The 19786-nt window shown below is 36.3% G+C and overlaps 1 protein-coding gene across 2 annotated transcripts in view; it reads right to left on the bottom strand.

Annotated features, from left to right (window-relative positions):
* The window catches only part of CFAP54 (cilia and flagella associated protein 54), a 300842-nt gene that overhangs the window by 205234 nt on the left and 75822 nt on the right, over window positions 1-19786 (bottom strand). For both annotated transcript variants that reach the window (XM_059934750.1, XM_059934751.1), the window contains exons 20-23: window positions 14171-14347; window positions 10355-10447; window positions 9906-10091; window positions 911-1047 (exon numbers count right to left, since the gene is read on the bottom strand). In XM_059934750.1, the coding sequence (XP_059790733.1) occupies window positions 911-1047; window positions 9906-10091; window positions 10355-10447; window positions 14171-14347 (593 nt within the window). The remainder of the gene's footprint in view (window positions 1-910; window positions 1048-9905; window positions 10092-10354; window positions 10448-14170; window positions 14348-19786) is intronic.

Here is a 19786-nt window from a genome sequence, read left to right as displayed (position 1 = left end):
CAGGTTCCCTTAGTAAACCTCAGAGGCTTCCCATCACTGGAAATCCCAGTCAACTTTCACTCCTTCCTCTTATCCCCATGAATCACATAAAATCTTCCAGACCTGTCTCTTCCTCCACTGAAATGCCTCTCAAATCCATCGCCCATAGCACTGAGCATTCTTGTACATAGTAAACACTAAGTCTACGTTTGTTTAATTGAATGGAATTATACGTTTATGTGAGTAAGTGTTACCAATGCCTTGCCTCATCCAGCATTTGCATTTTTAAGCTTATTGTCTTTGACTGAGGGGTGAAGGGTTTTGTCTTATTAATTTCAGGCATTAACAAGCAGGTAAAGGAGACTGCTGTTGAACATGTTGAGACGAGCTGAAATTACACCAATGCTCATTTCTGATGCTGCTTTTAGACTCTGGTTTCTTAAGGAAAAATGGCAAAGGATGGCCTGTGGCTTTATATGGCTTCTACAGGCCTATTTTCAGTTGATGGTCTAATCCTGGGAGCCTCCTCAAGCAAAGGAAAAGTCTTCTTACCCCAAGAGTCCATCCATCAGACCCTAACCTTAACCTCAACCTGACCTTGCTCTGTTACAAAGGTGCCCAATGCATATGCATGTTTTCTAGTATAACTGACATTACTTTGGTTAGTATTTGGTATTTTTTTCCATAACCTCATTACCTTATATTCAGAATGTATCCATATACTTCCAGTGTTTTTTCTGATTCTAACAAAGAAGTTTCTAACAAGGACTCAAGCCTTTGGAATATAAACACTTACTAAAATACTTATTGCAAATAGTTTTATGTGGACCATCTTAACATGAAATTGAAAATAAATTAATTCTAGGCTTCACAGCCAACATCTATATTTTCAATAAGCCAACTAATATTTTAAAAGAATATTTCGAATTACCTTCTCTGTGTAATAGTCATTATATTGCTTAAACTAATAATGGATTGGTCATCCTGAAGTGGTGAAGCAACAAAATAATCCCAAACTGGTGAGAAAACTTTCTTAGCCAATTCATAGTTACCAATCTGATAGGCGACCTGCAGCAGAAAGCACATTATCTTAAGCATTACTTGAATTTGTGAAATGTGTATTTTAAACAAGAATTCTGAGAAGGTCCTATCGCACACTAATTTCATACAAAGTTATTCACATTTGCTGTTCCGCTCTACGGGGCCACAGCAAGGTAACGACAGCCACTGGCAAGGGAGACAGACACATTTTGAAATCTCTTTTATTTCTAAATCGCATGGAAATTTGAAACTCTGTGAGGATGTTTTGAATGCTCATAAGCAAAACAAAGATCACATCTGAGCCAAATTAATTTCATTTCCATCTATCTCGGCAGTGCACTCCATTTATTACAGACACTGTTATAATGAACAATCTGTTCCAAGAGAAACAATCAGATTTCCCAAACCCAAAATATGAAATATACTTCATTCTCCTCTGGTTCTGACGCTTTCCGAGCTATTGTGCAACAAAGAGTTCACAGCTGAAAAGAGTGAGGAGTAAAAGAGAGACGCTTCCAAGAAGCCATCCTGTGTTTTAAGTTTAACACGTTCAACATTCAGCAAAATAACTGATTTCATTGGTAAAACCTAGAAGCTCAGGAGAAAAATAAAGTCATCAACTTACCTATCTCTTTTAGTAGAACATAGTTCTTTAAATACATCTCTAAAAATCACTCTATACAAATATGTATAACAATATAAAATCGTACCACATGAGTTATGTGTTGCTTCAAATCCTTAGTGGAAGCAGGTAGGATGCAAAGTATTAATAAATACATTAAATTAAGTATGCAAATGACATGTTGCTAGACTGTATTCCACAAAAGGGAATAACTTACAGGGCCAGAACTTTTAAAATCTGCCAAGTCAGTACTCATAATCAACCAACCAGTAAACTTTTATAAAGTTTCTACTCTGTGCTAAGCACTGTAAAGATAGATTCTTCAAAGCTTAAAACGATCTCATACTCCATGAAACTGTAATCAAGTTACAGATGTAAAACACATGAAATCACAGAAAAATTGCAAATAACACCATAATTGTGGAGACTTAGAAAAGGAGAAATGAAGACTATAAGGAGGAATCAGGGCTTGAGGTAAACGCCAAGGCAGGGTTAAAGTTCAGAGGGGCACAGTTTAGACAGAACCTCAAAAAGGTCCCATAATGGAAATTGCCACAGTGCCTTTGAGACTAGAAAGACAGGTCAGAATTTCAAGAAAACTAGGCAGTATGATTGGACAGGTAAAGTGGGACACGATTTCAGAAAGCCTTGAAAATCAGGTGGAAGTATTTTAAGATGTCAAGTACTGGACCAAGCACTTTACCAGCATTACTGTGTTGACTCCTTGTTGACCTCTATGACCATCCCTGTTTTTCAGATGAAGAAACTGGGGCATTGACAAGTTGAATAATTTGTACAAAGCCTGATAATCAGTAAAAAAAAAATAGTAGAGCCAAGACTTAGTGTGACAGGTGAGGTCCCTTCTCTGGGCCACAGTGGTCAAATGAAAAAGTTGGGCTAAGTGGTCACTAAAACACCATTATAATTCTAAGATTTACCATGGAAAATGGTAACAGGTGATGTGTAAGGGAGTTGGTGAAACTATAACTGAATGCTCTTTCCTTTTAAAATATAGCCTTTTAAAAACAGTGTTATTTCTGAGTCACTTTGCTGTACAGTAGAAATTAGCGCAACACTGTAAATCAACTATACTTCAATTTAAAAAAAAGAGGGAAAATGTAAAAATAATGTTATTTATTCAGTCAGTGGACATTGCAAAACAAGAAAAGATGCCATGATAAAACTAAGGTCTATAAATTCATGAGTCTGTGTGGGCTAACAGAGAAGTGCTGTGATAATCAGCCGGTTCAAAGATGGTTAACTAGTAGTCACCCGTAGAACAGATGTTAGAAGGAGTGAGGTTAAAATGAGAAAGAAGCACTAAATGACTAATGAGACAATTAAGCACAGGAGAGACCTCCTCCTTGATACATGACCTTCACACTTGGCTTCTACAACACATTCCTTTTCAGCTGCCTTGGCAAGCTCCTCTTTTCCCGTATGTTAGCATGCCCCAGGGCTCCGTCTTGGGACCTCTCCTCTTTCCTGTCTGCACTCCTTTCCTTGGTGCTGTCATCCAGCCCCATGGCTTTAGTTGTCACATGACTACTCTCAAATCCCTCTGCTGCCCAGCCCTCTCTCCCAAACTCCAGATTCATACATCTGACTACTCAAAAATTCTCTCCGAATATCTAACAAACATCTGACCTTAACATGTCCCAAACTGCATTTCTGATCTCCCCTTGCCCCAAATCTATACTACTCACACCCTTCCCCAACTCATCTGAGGTCAAGTCTGTCCTTCCAGTTAGTCAGCTAAATTCCTTAGAGTCATCTTCTATTTTTCTCTGTCCATTGTTTCCATCAGGAACTCTTGTTAACTCCTCCTTCAAAACATATCCAGAATCTGGCCACTTCTCGCCACATCAACTACTATCACACTCGCCGAGCCACCCCCATCTCTCACTGGTTCATGGCACTAGATGGCTCCCTCTGCTTCTACTCTCACCCCCTTATGGTGTATGCACAACACAGCAGCTCGGGTGAACCTTTGAAATAGAAGTCACGTTATGCCATCCTATTACATCAAACCCTCTCCAGCGGCTGCCCATTTCACTCCAGGTGAAAGCCAAACTTATTACAATGGCCTGGAATCCTTTTAATCATCTGCTTTCTCACCCACCCACTCACCTTTTACCTACGTAGCTAAACAGTCCTTTTGGCCCCTCTGTTCCAGTCATTCTGGTCTCCTTGCTGTTTATATTATACCAGGTGCACTTCTGGAATCCTTCAGGCTTCTGTTCTAGCTCCTTCTGTGGAATGCTCTTCCTCCAGAGAGCCACTCCCTCACCTCCTTCAAGTCTCTGCTCAAATCTCATCTTCCAGATGACGCCTTCTCTGATCACCCTACTTAATACTGTACTCTACCTTCCTTTCCCCCAGTTCACATTTCCAATTCCTCTGACCTTACTCTACATTTTCCTTCCATAGAACTTACCTTCTAATATACTAGATAGTTTATTCCTTTACTATGTTCATCGTTTATTACTTACCTCTCACCACGGCATTTTGCTCACTTTGCTTAGAACAGTGTTTCTCAAAGTATGGTCCCTGGACCATCAGCATCTGCATCACCTAGGAGCTTGTTATAAATGCAAAATTCTCGGGCCCTACCCCAGACCTGGTGAATCATAAACTCTGGTGGTGGGACCAGCAATCTGTTTAACCAGCACTCCAGATCATTCTGATGCAAGCTCAAGTTTTAGAATCACTAGCCTAGAGCAACGCCTGGCACAGAGTAAGCACTCAATAATAATGTGTTAAATGAACTTAAAAATCCTCTTTTCCTGATAATTTCCCCCTACCTACAGAAGAGGACACCCAGCAACGGTACTATACAATAGCATGATTGAATGGCCCAGGCTGAAGGCCTGACCCAAGCTGGGTGTTTTATAGCCCCCCCTGCAAAGCAAGATGGACCCTCTACACACACCCAAAGTTTGGTTCTGATGTTAAGGCTGATGATACTACATGCACCAGGAGAATTTGAGAGAAAGTTTATTATTCACACAAGGGCCTCCCAGGGAGAGTCCCTTGGGCAGGCAGAGGCAGGTCTGGGATGGCTTTGGGCAGAGCCGAAGGAATGGGTTGGGCTTTGATTAATGGCTGGAGGATAGGACTGGGGAACGTTCCTGCCAGTTGGGACGTTTAAATTTCCTGCAGGCACCAAAGGAGAAGGTGAACTCATAGACCTCCCTATCAGCCTGCTCAGATGTGGGGCTATGGGAAAAAAGAAGGCTGAGGTTTAAAAACAAGTCAGCAGCCAAACATTAAAAATGAGTTCAGACTCTTTCTTACATTGGGTGAGCCAATCCAGAGTCTCTTTTTCAGGAATTTGGAATCAAGATTAGAACACAGCTAGCTGGTCCCTATATATGACTGAAACTGAGGAATACACAAAAAAGTTCAGGGGCTGCCATTTTCCTTCCCAAGATGGAAAAGAAAAGAAAGGAAAGTCAATATTTAAAAAGAAAAAGAAAGCAGATGTAGAGAGAGAGCCAGAGGTATGAGACTTAGAGCTGCCTGGACTTTGCAGCCTTCCCAGGGCCAGGCTGCATTCCCCCAAGCCAGGCTTTCTTGCAATCAGGGTCTTAACTGAAACCATAAGTCAAAATTATCTAAACAAGGGTTACTGTTGTGGTGATGAGATTGATTTAAAAAAAAAAAAAACAGTTCAAAGGAAGAAGAAATTATACCTAGCATAGAACCTGGCACAAAACAGACATTGAATTCATCAATAAATAGATGAGCAGAGAGGGTGGTAATGTTCAGAAAGAGGATAAGAGGGAAAGGAAGAGTTGAACCTTCTTAATGAGATTTTTAAATGGGGATGACTACATTTTACCTGTTAGCCCTATTTTTTTTTGAATGGTCATAGACAAAAGGCAGACCTCTATTAATAAAAGAGTTTCAATGAATTCATATATGAATTGGAAAAAAAATGTACGAATCTTAGTTTCCTTTCTCCTGCCACCAGCATCAAACTCTGCTGCCCATACTGATTACCACGACCAGCAGAGCAGCACCAACCCAGGCAGAGAATAGATGGGAGAGATGTGGGCTCTAGAAGGACTTGGCACATGTTAGATGGTGAACACATGACTTCCTTGGAACCTGGACAGATCAGTAGAAAGGCATGAGCTCGTTCAAATGTCAGGCTTACCATCTACTACCAGAGTAACCTTGGGTAAATTATCAATACTTAACATCCCTAAGACACCCTTTCTGGAATAAAATGGGATTGGCAGAAGAAGGGTTAAATTAATCTGTTTCCTCAACTTGAAATGAAAGTAATAATACCACCTCATAGAGTTACTGTAATCAATGGAATAATGAATCTTATGTCTATCACACAGTTTTTTAATAAATGATATTCCTCACTTCCTTATCTCAACAAGCCATTGTGCCCACTCACTATTTGATTTAGTAGTTCAATAATCCAGCAGTATGTGGCATTTGGTCTTGTATTCATTTTACAGATAGGGAAATTGAGACCAAGCAATTTGCCTAAAATCCTAAAATCCTGCTCACAGATTTCTAATTGTCTATATTTTATATCACATTATCTAGCCATTCCCAACTTAAAAGGGAATAATAAAAAGAAATGAGCCTATAAAGAGGTGGAAATTGGATAATATCTGTAGAAAATATATAATTCATAAAGGTTCCTCAAAAATTTTCCAGATAGCCTAAACTAGTTTTCTACATTAACGGAAAATCTAGTAAAGATTCACCTGACTTTATTATTGTTTATAGAAAAATGTTTAGTAAAAGTACAACCTAAAACCCCAAACCAAGTTAATCATAGGCATTTAGTGAAGTAACTCCATATTTTACTATACAATTTTTATAACATTTTTTAAAAAATAGAATTATCCTGAAACTAAAAACTAGCCACTCTCATGAAAAATTGTAATTTTTCATTGCAATTCCAAAAGAAAGGTACCTTTTCCTGATAAAACTTGAAAGCGTAAACTCAAATTTTAAATTAAGGAGGAAATTTTATGAGGAAATTCTGCTTTAGCCACTTAACATTATGAGAGAGAATGCTCATAAACTGTCATAAATGAACTACAGTACTGCAAATATAGTATCAGTAAAGAAACACAGGTCATTACTTTATGACACTTCTCATTATCCTAGCAGTATAGCTTGGACCTCCTTTTATTAACTTTCAATGAAAGTTCTGCCAAATAAAGCGCAAGAGTCAAACCACTCCCTGGAGAAAAATTAGACCTTGATGAAATATTCGGTCCCTCACTTTGAAATAACTCCATCACTGCAAATTAGGAAATATATTAGATTCCAAAGAAATCAAAACATCAGAAAACCATGAGCCAATATGACATGCTAAACCAATGCCAGACAAATCCTAGCAATTCTCTCAATTAAATTTTCTTTGAAAAATATGATAATATAAAATTCCAGTAAGACCTTAGCTTATAATACTAATCAACTATTAAGAGGAAAAACCAGCACAATAGAAATGTGATAAAATTTAGAAGAGCCATCAGCTCTACAGCCAACCATAAACTTAAAATTACAGGCTTGAGACTTAGGTCAACGAGTCATTTTTTCTAGAATCGCATTCACTGGTGACATGTTTTAAGTCAGGCAATCATTTCAGCAAAAAATGTCAATTCATGAGTATATCTATAATTAAGAACAACAATAATATTCATTAAGCGCCTACTGTGTTGTAAGTGTTACAGTTAAACATTTGACATGCATAATTCCATTTAATACTCATAATACTTCTGGGAGGTAACTACTATTATTATTCCACTTCACAGATGAAGGTTACTTGCCCAATGTCACACGGCTAACGTGAGGACCTGAAACTTAAACTCAGGTCTGTCTGTCTCTATGAACCCAGAAACTTCACTTCTATAAACTGATACTAAGAAAATAATCATGGATGCAGGTAAAGATGCTCAACATCACTAATTATTAGAGAAACAGAAGTCAAAACTACAATGAGGTATCATCTCACACTGGGCAGAATGGCCATTAACAAAAAGTCTATAAATAAATTCTGGAGAGGATGTGGAGAAAAGGGAACCCTCTTGCACTGCTGGTGGGAATGTAAATTGGTGCAGCCACTATGGGAACCGGAAGGAAGTCCCTTAAAAACTAAAACTAGAACTACCATATGATGCAACAATCCCACTCCTGGGCATATATCCGGAGAAAACTATAATTCGAAAAGGTACATGCACCCCAATGTTCATTGCAGCACTATTTACAATAGCCAGGACATGGAAACAACCCAAGTGCCCATCAACAGATGATTGGTTTAATGTGCTATATAAATACATACACACACACACATATGCACACACAATGGAATATTACTCAGCCATAAAAAAGAATAAAATATTACTATTTGCAGCAACACGGATGGACCTAGAGATTATCATACTAAGTGAAGTAAGTCAGAAAGACAAATACCATATGATATCACTTATATGTAGAATCTAAAATATGACACAAATGACCTTATCTACAAAACAGAAACAGACTCACAGACATAGAAAACAAACTTACGGTTACCATAGGGGAAAGGGAGGAGGAAAGGGATAAATTAGGAGTATGGGATTAACAGATACAGACTACTATACATAAAATAAATAATCATCAAGTATTTACTGTATGGCACAGGGAACTATATTCAATATCTTATGATAACTTACAATGGAAAATAATCTGAAAAAAATACATACATATAGGGCTTCCCTGGTGGCGCAGTGGTTGAGAATCTGCCTGCCCATGCAAGGGACACGGGTTCGAGCCCTGGTCTGGGAAGATCCCACGTGCCGCGGAGCAACTAGGCCCATGAGCCACAATTACTGAGCCTGCGCGTCTGGAGCCTGTGCTCCGCAACAAGAGAGGCCGTGATAGTGAGAGGCCCGCGCACCGCGATGAAGAGTGGCCCCCACTTGCCGCAACTAGAGAAAACCCTCGCACAGAAACGAAGACCCAACACAGCCATAAATAAATATAAATAAATAATTAATTAATTTTAAAAAAACCACATACATATATATATAATTGAATCATGTTGCTGCACACATGAAACGAACACAATATTGTAAAACAACTGATATATATTTTTTTATTGAAGTATGGTTGATTTACAATGTTGTGTTAGATTCTGGTGTACAGCAACATGATTCAGTTATACATATATATATACATATACTTTTTCATATTCTTTTCCATTATGGTTTATTACAGGATATTGAATATAGTTCCCTGTGCTATACAGTAGAAATTTATTGTTTATCTATTTTATATACAGTAGTTTGTATCTGTTAATCCCAAACTCCTAATTTATCCTTCCTCCACCCCCTTTCCCCTTTGGTAACCACAAGTTTGTTTTCTATGTTTGCGAGTCTGTTTCTGTCTCATAAACAAGTTCATTTGTGTCATATTTTAGATTCCACACATAAGTGATATCATATGGTATTTGTCTTTCTCTTTCTGACTTACTTAAGTATGATAATCTCTAGGTCCATCCGTGTTGCTGCAAATGGCATTATTTCATTCTTTTTTATGTTTGAGTAGTATTCCATTGTGTATACATACACTACACTATGATATATTTTTAAGATGCAATACCATGCAGATGTTAAAAATTATGTTTTGAAAGAATACTTAATGGAATGGAAAAAAGTCAATTATGCATTAAATGAAAATATCAGATGTAAAATAATATGTACACTATGACTAAAATTATATATTATACATAAGTTCACATACATATGTGTATATACGTCTACATACATATTGTGTGTAGACATATATATTTGTGTATGTATACATACACACACAGAGAAAAGGACGTCTCTGGATCAGGGGTGCTCAACCTTCGCACTGTTGACATTTTGGACCGGATAACACTTTGTTGGGGGAGGGGGTGCTGCCCTTTCCATTGTAGGGTGCTTATCAGCATCCCTGACCTCTACCCTCTAGATGCCAGCAGCACTCCTCTAGATTGTGACTACCAAAAATGTCTCCAGACATTGACATATATGTCCCACCCCGGGGGCCAAAATTGCTTCAGGTTAAGAACTGCTACTCTGGATGATAGGAAAACAGATAACATTTATTTCCAAAATTTCTAAAATCAATGTGTGTCGCATTTAAAATCCAGGAAAAAAGTGTTATTGTAAAAAGCATTCTGTTTTTTCATCAGAAATTACTTAGTAACTGCTTAACGGGAAAAAAACAGAGGAAAAAAATTAGAAGAAATCTCTTCTACCTGTGTCAATAACATCCGAGCAGTGACAGCAGAAAGAGGTGGGTAAACCAGAATTGGTTTAGTCGTCTCCCCAATAGCATCACCAATAAGCTTTCCATTAGAACAATAAGCAGCAAGTGCAAAGATGTACTTTTCATTGGTTTCTAAACCTTTTACTTCAAAAACGCTTTTGCCATCAGCCGGTATCTATTAACAAAAACATATTTCAAGTTATGCATGGAAAATTAAATGGGTCTTTAAAAATATAATTAAGTGACCTCTTTATGTTAAGGGAAAAAAAAACCTTTTTCATTTATTGTTGGATTTTAGTTATGACTCAAGATGAAATTAGACAAATTCACTGAAATAGTGACTACATAAAGGAAAAAAATGAACAACACTCAATTGTCATTAATGAGACTTTTGGTAAGATTTCCTGACATTCAGAGGTTTTTTTTAATTCGACGTACCGCTTCTCCTGAGTTTGGGAGATGATTATTGTTTAGTCTTACTTTTCCATAGCTCCCTTCTGCTTTGCAACCCAAAATGCAGTACCAGGAGACCTGCCACGGAGAGAGATGAGCCCGTCATCCATAGTCTGTTTAACAAAGCACTCAATTTCTTTTATCATGATGTGGCAAAAGGAATACTTTTCTATATAAAAATATAACTATTCAAGTTTTAAAACATGAAACCTAAGTTTATAAAAATACTTAGATTTACTCTTTAAAAAAAGACAAATATAGTTTACCTGGGACCACCAAGACTAAAATATTATTCATTATTAATTATTTTTAACTACTATTAAGTGAGCAGTTCCTATGTGTTAAGCATTGTTAGGAAATTTACATATACTTTCTCATATTTGAAACATCCCTATGAGATAGGATTTCTATTGCCATTTTGCTTTATAAAAGATGGAGACGCAGAGACGTTCAATAACCTGCCCAAGATCAGACAGTGGCAGGGAGTGACTCCAAAGATGACATCATCTTGATGAAAAAAAAGACCTACTCTGAAATGATTTTCATATTTTATTTAATAATATGGGACAAAAAGCAGGTAGTAAAAAAAGCAAGATACTAAACTGTAGTATTTTAAATAAAATGTAAAAATACATATGAAAAAGCCTGGAAGAAAATGTTCCTTAATAAAAATAGTAGCAGAGTTCAGATGATAAAACGGTAAGATTACGGATAATTTTTTTTCTCTAGTTTATAAATTTTCTGAAACATGATATTCTTTTGACAATTCTTAAATACAGATGTAAACCAAAAGCAAAATGCAAATTACACAGAAACAATCAAACTTAAACTTGATTAAATGGTTAGACAATGGTCTTTTTGCCAAGATGTCAAAATAATGGAGATTCCTCATGGTAATGCACTATTCTCACTGTAGGGGGTAAGGGAGAGAGTTGATACCTAGGGAAAAGCATTATTAGGAGCCATACTGCCCAGGGATTAGTGATGGAAGGGTTGTCATCACTGTGGCATTCCCTTTCCCAAAGGCTCCACCTCACAACATCTCAACTCCTAAAATGGAAAATAAGGGAAATGTAATTGTCTCTAAGAAGCAACTGCCTCTTACAGCTTAGCCCGCTATTTCTTCCTCTGGGTCAATGGAAAAATCCTCATTGTATCTTGTCTGCACAAGTAGTTCTCAACTCTGACTATGCACAAGAATCATTTTTTAAAATACAGTTTGTACAGAATCAACCAGTTTTAAAAATTACATATACCTAAGCCTGCCTAGTCTCAATGAATAAGACTGTGTGGTACAAATAGCCGAACTTTTGTGTTTCCAAAGAAAATTTCTCAGGTGATTAAAGAGCATTAGGAAAGGCAGAACTTCGAGGACAAAGAGAATGTTGAAGGAACTTGGAAGCTGGAGGTCAGGAGAAAAAACTCAGCTGAATCTCAGAAAAATTTAGAAACTACCTTTCCTTGATTTTTCATGCAAAAAGAGTACCATGGGGCAGGGAGGGGGAAGGCAGAAAGATGGTGTTTTATGACTTAGATCAGCGGTCCCCACCCTTTTTGGCACCAGGGACTGGTTTTGTGGAAGATAATTTTTCCATGGACCGGGGTCGGGTGGGGCGGGGGTGGCAGTGTGGTGATGGTACCGGCGGTAATGCAAGCGATGGGGAGCGATGGGGAGCGACAGATGAAGCTTCGCTCGCTCGCCACTCACCTCCTGCTGTGCGGCCCGGTTCCTAACAGGCCGTGGACCGGTACCAGTCCGTGGCCCGGGGGTTGCGGACCCCTGACTTAGATCATTATTGCTCTAAGTTAAGCTCTACATACAAACCAGAATTTGAAGGGTTAATTTTCTCTAAAAGCATTTTTACAAGTAGGCTTTATATTTCTATTCTGTTCCACAGATGAAAACATCTTAGTTTGTGAAACTATTAGAAGACTGTGTCCTTAGACTCTGTGTAAGAGAAACGACACCATCGACAAACCACCACTAACTTTGGAAGTAAAAGTTTATAAATAACACTAGCATTTTCAACCATTAAAACAGATGTTAATGCAACAAATGCCTTAACAAGAGGTTTTGATAAAACAAAAGATGGCTGAAATCTCAAACTAGAAAATGTATTTAAGTCCATAGCACCATCTAGTGCTATGGAGTGGGTAACAGAAGGTATAATTTCCAGGAGCACACAACGTTACCAACACATAATATACATCAACTTCACATCATGTGCTGAGTGACAAGTCCTACAAGTACAGGTCAAGTATGGGATGCTTATGTCTTCCTATTAATAAGCATTATGAAATAAACTAGTTACTAATTTGAGATACATAAAAAATAAGAACCTGGTTAAATAAATCAAAACATTCAAGTAAAAACAAACAAAAACTCTTGGCAAATCATCCAGTCTTAGTTCTGTACTGAATTTCCAAAGTCAGTGATCCTTATTCTTAAACAGATCCCCAAAATCCAAAGTTGAATTTTAAAACTACTAGCAACTGCAATAATGCATTTATTATAGCACAGTTAGGATGAATGTTTCTTCTATTCCTCCAATTATAAGGCATTATGAAGGTGGTATTACTTCTCACTGATGTCCACCTCTCATTAGTCTGAAGCTTCTCAAAATATGGAACCATGCTTTATTTGTGTTTATTTTTATACGTTACCTCACATAGAGCTTGACAGATAGCAGACACTCAATAATGCTCATTGGACAGAATTTATGGAAAAAAAATCATCAGATAATATTATCACAGTGTATAACCTCATTAACTGATTTTAGCTAACTTTACTACCTATGTTTAACACAAGGGATGGAAGGACATCGGTTAATATGCCAAGAATATGATATAATATCTCACTTAATTTTCACAGAAGAAACATTTTACAAATGAAAAGATAACAAAAGCAAATATTTAAAAAACCCTCAGAAAGTATATTTAGATTTCGTAAGGTCATACTGCTGGGGTAGAGCTAGAATTTTAAATCTGTATTTGTCTGACTTCAAAGCCCATGCCCTTTCCACTATATCAAGACGATGTATTTAAGTTCAAGCAGAATATCCTAAGAATAATCAAAGAAGCAACTTTGTTTTTTCTACAACACCAAAGAGCATGTGTTCATCACCCAAAAGAGGAAAATGTAATATTTAAAATATAAATTAGGTGGAACCAAATGCTTATGAGGAAACTAAATCTCAAATAACAGTCCCATTTAGGCTAAGTTCCAAGGCACTGGGGCTGGGAGAAAGAGCTTCAATAAATACATAAAGAGTTATGACTTATAATGTGGTTGGAATTATCATTTGTTTGCATTAAAAGAATCCCCATTTACACAGAAGAACTTTTGGAAGAGTTTCTAAATTCACCACCCCCAAATTTTCTTATCTTCATCATTGGCTCTCAGAGTAACTTCTATCCCCTTCAAATGCCTGATTCCATTTCAGGAAACCTTCTCAAAGTTGAGCACACTAGGATGTCAACATATGACTGTGTCATGGTGAGGAAGATACTTCGAAATGTTTCTCTCTCATTTCTCCTTACTATATATCTGGGTGTAGCAATACAGGAGTAAGCTTCTTATAGCAAAGCTATAAGGAGCCAAAAGGGAAACAGCATAAAGGCAAAAGGGTCATGAAGAAACTACAGATAGTTAAGACACTGGAATACTAATCCCAGTGTTCAGTGTTTATATTAATAAATAAGATTATTCAAGCGCTAAAGGCAATAAAAGTATCCATCATTATAGTCACAAAACTACTTACATTGCTTTCCGTGAGGTAAAGATCATAATAGACAACATACCTTAACATCAGAAATAAATGGAGCAGGTTTTAACGTCACAGAACAATGAGTTCGGGCTAGCAGGATGGGTGGAGGAGGGACTCCGCTTTTCTTTCTTTTGGCAACTTCCACACATTTCTGATATGAATACAGTACACTTTGTTCTGCTTCGGTCTTCTCAATTAAAGAATATGCTTCCTATAATAAAGTGTGAAAATAGGAAAACACATTTCAAGAGCTTGAACTTCACTGTATTTGGAGAATTCTGGTGATGTTAAACATTATCTTGACATATGTATTTTTTGAGGCTCAGTGGTATATATATTTCAAGTACTGAATGATTTTCCAGAAGTAAAAAATAGCTACTAAATAAGGCCAAGTGAAAAATAGCTATTAAGGCAATGACATTATATTTATATGTCTAACATGTTTATCATTATTATCATACATTAATATATTTCATTTTCAAATCAAACCCTCTGAGTATCTGCCATCATATTTCATCGTCCTTAAAAATTTCGTAACAAAATTATCTGCATTCATACTTATAAACTATACACCTACACTCAATGCAACTTGAAATGTGACTCTCAAGTAATGACTATTGGTATATGTGGTTTATAAAATTATTTAAAACCAAATTATTGATAGTTTCTTACTATCAGCAAAAACAAATAAAATATACAAAAGTACTTATTCTATAAACCTAAAAGAAAGGCAATCACCTTTTTAAAAGGTTACACATTTAGTGATATCACATGAAACAAAAAAACATAAAAATCAGAAAATCTAAATAATATTTCAAAATAAATATAGTAAGGCTAACTATAACACCAATAATAATATATGTAAATGAGTTAAACTCCTCTTTTACATAAAATTAAAAAGCAAAGACTCTAATTGAGCTCTAAAGCCAAAACCCAAGTAAAGATTAAAATTGAATGATAGGGCTTCCCTGGTGGCGCAGTGGTTGAGAGTCTGCCTGCCAATGCAGGGGACACGTGTTCGAGCCCTGGTCTGGGAAGATCCCACATGCCACGGAGCGGCTGGGCCCGTGAGCCACAATTACTGAGCCTGCGCATCTGGAGCCTGTGCCCTGCAACAAGAGAGGCCACGATGATGAGAGGCTCGCGCACCGCGATGAAGAGTGGCCCCCACTTGCCGCAACTGGAGAAAGCCCTCGCACAGAAACGAAGACCCAACATAGCCATAAATAAATAAATAAAATAAATTTTAAAACAAAAACAAAAACAAAAAAAAAACCATATATAAAAAAAAAAAATTGAATGATAGAAAATAGAATAGCCTTTCCAACAAACAGTGCTGGGACAATTAGACATCCACCTGCAAAAGAAGAAAGTGAGACCCATACATCACATTATATACAAATAGTTAACTCAAAATGAATCATAGACCCAAATGTAAGAGCTAAAATTATAAAATTCTTAGATGAAAATATAGGAGTAAATTTCTTCACAGCCTTGAGTTAAACAATGGTTTCTTAGATATGACACCAAAAGCACACCAACAAAAGAAAAAGTAGATAAATTGAAATTCATCAAAATTAAAAACTTCAAATGATACCATCAAAAAAATAAAGACAACTGACAGAATGGGACAAAATATTTGCAAATCATATATCTGATAAAGGACGTGTATTCAGAATATATAAAGAACCGTTACAAATCAATAATAAAAAGACAATCCCATTAAAAAATGAACAAGGGATTTGAATAGACATTTCTCCAAAGAAGATACACAAATGGCCAGTGAGCACATGAAAAGATGCACAGCATCCCTGGTCACTGGAGATGAAAATACAAAAACTGACTCAAGAAGAAAAACCTGAACACAGGAATAATGATGAAAGAAACTGGGAAAGATATCCCAAAAAACTATTTCCCGCAAGCGTCAGTCTCAACTGATATTATTTTTAAAAATATTTTAATCTCAATGAACTGATTAATTCCTATGCCATTTTTAAAATTTCTAACTACAGAGAAAGCTCCTCAAAGAATATTCTAAAATTATAATAGCTTTGATAACAAAAACCTGAAAAAATGACTGCACTTAAAAACATAGAGCAATCTCCTTACAAATATAAATGTAAACATCCTAAATAAAATACTAATACATTGATCTAACAATATGTTAAAGGAATAATGTACTGTAATTATATTGTCTCTCTCCCAGGAATAAAAGGATGATTTAATATTAGGAAGTCTAAGGATATAATTTAATTTATCTATAAATCAAATGAGAAAAATATGATTACAGGCTCAATGGCCAAAAAGATATTTGAACAGTTTTTAAGATTCATTATTAATTAAAAAAAAAAAAGAAATTGAAAGAGAAGTCAAAAAGTATCATAAGACTAATGAAAATGAAAACACAACATACTAAAATTTATAGGATGCAGCAAAAGTAGTTCTAAGAGGGAAGTTTTTAGTGAAAATGTCCACCTTAAGAACAAAGAAAGATATCAAATAAACAATCTAACTTCACACCTCAAGGAATGAGAAGAACAAAAAACCTAAGTCCAAAGTTAGTAGAAGGAATAACAAAGATCAGAGGGGAAATAGAGACCATAAAGACAATAGAAAAGCTCAACTAAAATAAAACCTTGTTTTTTATAAAGGCAAACAAAACTGACAAACTTTTAGCTAGACTAATAAAAAAATAGAGATGACTCATATGAATAAAATCAGAAATGAAAGAGGAGACATTACAACTGATACCACAGAAATACAAAGGATCATAAGAGACTACTATGAACAATTATATGCCAACAATTGAATAACCTAGAAGAAATGGATAAATTCCTAGAAACATACAACTTACCAATAGTGAAATATCATAAAGCAACAAAATACGAACAGACCAGTAACAAGTAAGAAAATGAATAAGTAATCAAAAACCTCCCAATAAAGAAAAGTCCAGGACCAGATGGGTTCAGTGGCAAATTCTGCCAGAAATTTAAATTAACACCAATCCTTCTCAAACTATTCCAAAAAACTGAAGAGAAGGGGACACTTAAAACTGATCAAGCAATGTTCTTGGTGGCAAGGACAGTGCTTTATCTCTTTGGGCTCAATAAATATGTTTTGACTGAAAGACATATGAAATTATAAAAGAGGAGGATGATCTTTACTATAACTCATTTTAAGACATCATGTCTAAAACGTTCTGATTGGGTCTTGACCAATTTTAACTTTAGACCCCCTAATTCAGATCCCATGGTCCAATTTGAAATAGATTAATAAACGTATTAAAGTTTTAAGTGAAAGGTAACAAGAGAAAAGTCTAAGACCAAGTCCTTGATTTAGGTAAATCAGATAAATTCCCTAATAGAACTCAAGGTAGACCTAATGCTAGTTAGAAATTAAAATCCTAACTTAGTGAGGTAAATCACTGAGCTGCTAATAAAATTCCACTTATAAGAAAGTGATTAGTATACTAATTCAAAAAGATATATGCACTCCCATGTTCACTGCAACATCATTTATAACCTAAATGTGCACCACTGGAGGAATGGATAGAGAAAATGTGAGATGGATGGATAAATAACGGAATTTTATTCAGCCATTAAAAAAAATGAAATCTTGCCATTTGCAACAACATGGATGGATCTTGAGGGCATTATGATAAGTGAAATAAGCTAGACAGAGAAAGAGAAACACCATATGATCTCACGTATATATGGAATCCAACCAAAAAAAAAAACAAAAACCAAGCTCACAGATGCAGAGAATAGATTGGTGGTTGCCAAAGGTAGGGGGGTTGGGGGTGGGCAAAATGGGTGAAGAGGGTCAAAAACAAACTCCCAGTTATAAAATAAATAAGTCATGGGGATATAATGCACAGCATGGTGAATATAGTTAATGCTGTATTGCAGATGTGAAAGTTGCTAGAAGTGTAGATCTTAAAAGTTCTCATCACAAGAAAAAATGTATAACTGTATGGTGACAATTACATAAGTTAATAATATATTATTAATACATAATAACATAAATTAATAAGACTTGTGGTGACCATTTAGCAATATATATAAAAATGGAATTATGACGTTGTATACCTGAAACTAATACAATGTTGTCTATTATACCTCAATTAAAGAAAAGAAAGTGATTAGGGGTTTGTTAAAGGGGGTTCCTCAAGTAGAAGGAGGAAATATCACCAGAAAGGAAGACCCAAAAAATCAAGATAGAAAAATTTGCATGAAACCAGCTCTACTTAATTGTGAAAGAGAAAGTATTATCAATATGGATGTGACTTGCCTATCCATGGCCAACATGTTGCCTAATATGTCTAACAAAACATACTGTTTTGTTTGTTTTATATCTTTATTGGAGTATAATTGCTTTACAACGTTGTATTAGTTTCTGCTGTATAACAAAGTGAATCAGCTATATGTATACGTATATCCCCATATCCCCTCCCTCTTGAGCCTCCTTCCCACCCTCCCTATCCCACCTCTCAATCATCGAGCTGATCTCCCTGTGCTATGCAGCAGCTCCCCACTAGCTATCTGTTTTACATTTGGCAGTGCATATATGTCAATGCTACCCTCTCACTTTGTCCCAGCTTACCCTCCCCACTCCCCGTGTCCTCAAGTCCATTCTCTACGTGTGTCTTTATTCCTGTCCTGCCCCTAGGTTCATTGGTACCGTTTTTTTAGATTCCATATATGTGCGTTAGCATACGGTACTTGTTTTTCTCTTTCTGACTTACTTCACTCTGTATGACAGTCTCTAGGTCCATCCACCTCACTACAAATAATTTCGTTTCTTTTTATGGCTGAGTAATATTCCATTGTATATATGTACCACATCTTCTTTATCCATTCATCTGCTGATGGACATTTAGGTTGTTTCCATGTCCTGGCTATTGTAAATAGAGCTGCAATGAACATTGTGGTACATGACTCTTTTTGAATTATGGTTTTCTCAGGGTATATGCCCAGTAGTGGGATTGCTGGGTCATATGGTAGTTCTATTTTTAGTGGTTTAAGGAACCTCCATACTGTTCTCCATAGTGGCTGTATCAATTTACATTCCCACCAACAGTGCAGGAGGCTTCCCTTTTCTCCACTCCCTCTCCAGCATTTATTGTTTGTAGATTTTTTGATGATGGTCATTCTGACTGATGTGAGGTGATACCTCACTGTAGTTTTGATTTGCATTTCTCTAATGATTAGTGATGTTGAGCATCTTTCCATGTGTTTGTTGGCAATCTGTATGTCTACTTTAGAGAAATGTCTATTTAGATCTTCTGCCCATTTTTGGATTGGGTTGTTTGTTTTATTGACATTGAGCTGCATGAGCTGCTTGTATACTTTGGAGATTAATCCTTGGTCAGTTGCTTACCATATGATCCAGTAATCCCACTCCTGGGCGTATATCTGCAGAAAACTATAATTCAAAAAGACACATGCACCCTGATGTTCATTGCAGCACTATTTACAATCGCCAGACATGGAAGCAACTTAAATGTCCACTGACAGAAGAATGGATAAAGAAGATGTGGTACATATATACAATGGAATTTACTCAGCCATAAAAAAGAATGAAATAATGCCATTTGCAGCAACATGGATGGACCTAGATATTGTCATACTGAGTGAAGTAAGTCAGATAG

The sequence above is a fragment of the Balaenoptera ricei genome, chromosome 10 (genome assembly GCF_028023285.1).
Source record: "Balaenoptera ricei isolate mBalRic1 chromosome 10, mBalRic1.hap2, whole genome shotgun sequence".
In the NCBI taxonomy this organism is placed as follows: domain Eukaryota; kingdom Metazoa; phylum Chordata; class Mammalia; order Artiodactyla; family Balaenopteridae; genus Balaenoptera; species Balaenoptera ricei.
Note: the sequence above shows the minus strand (reverse complement) of the source record. Positions and strands in the feature narration are given on the sequence as shown.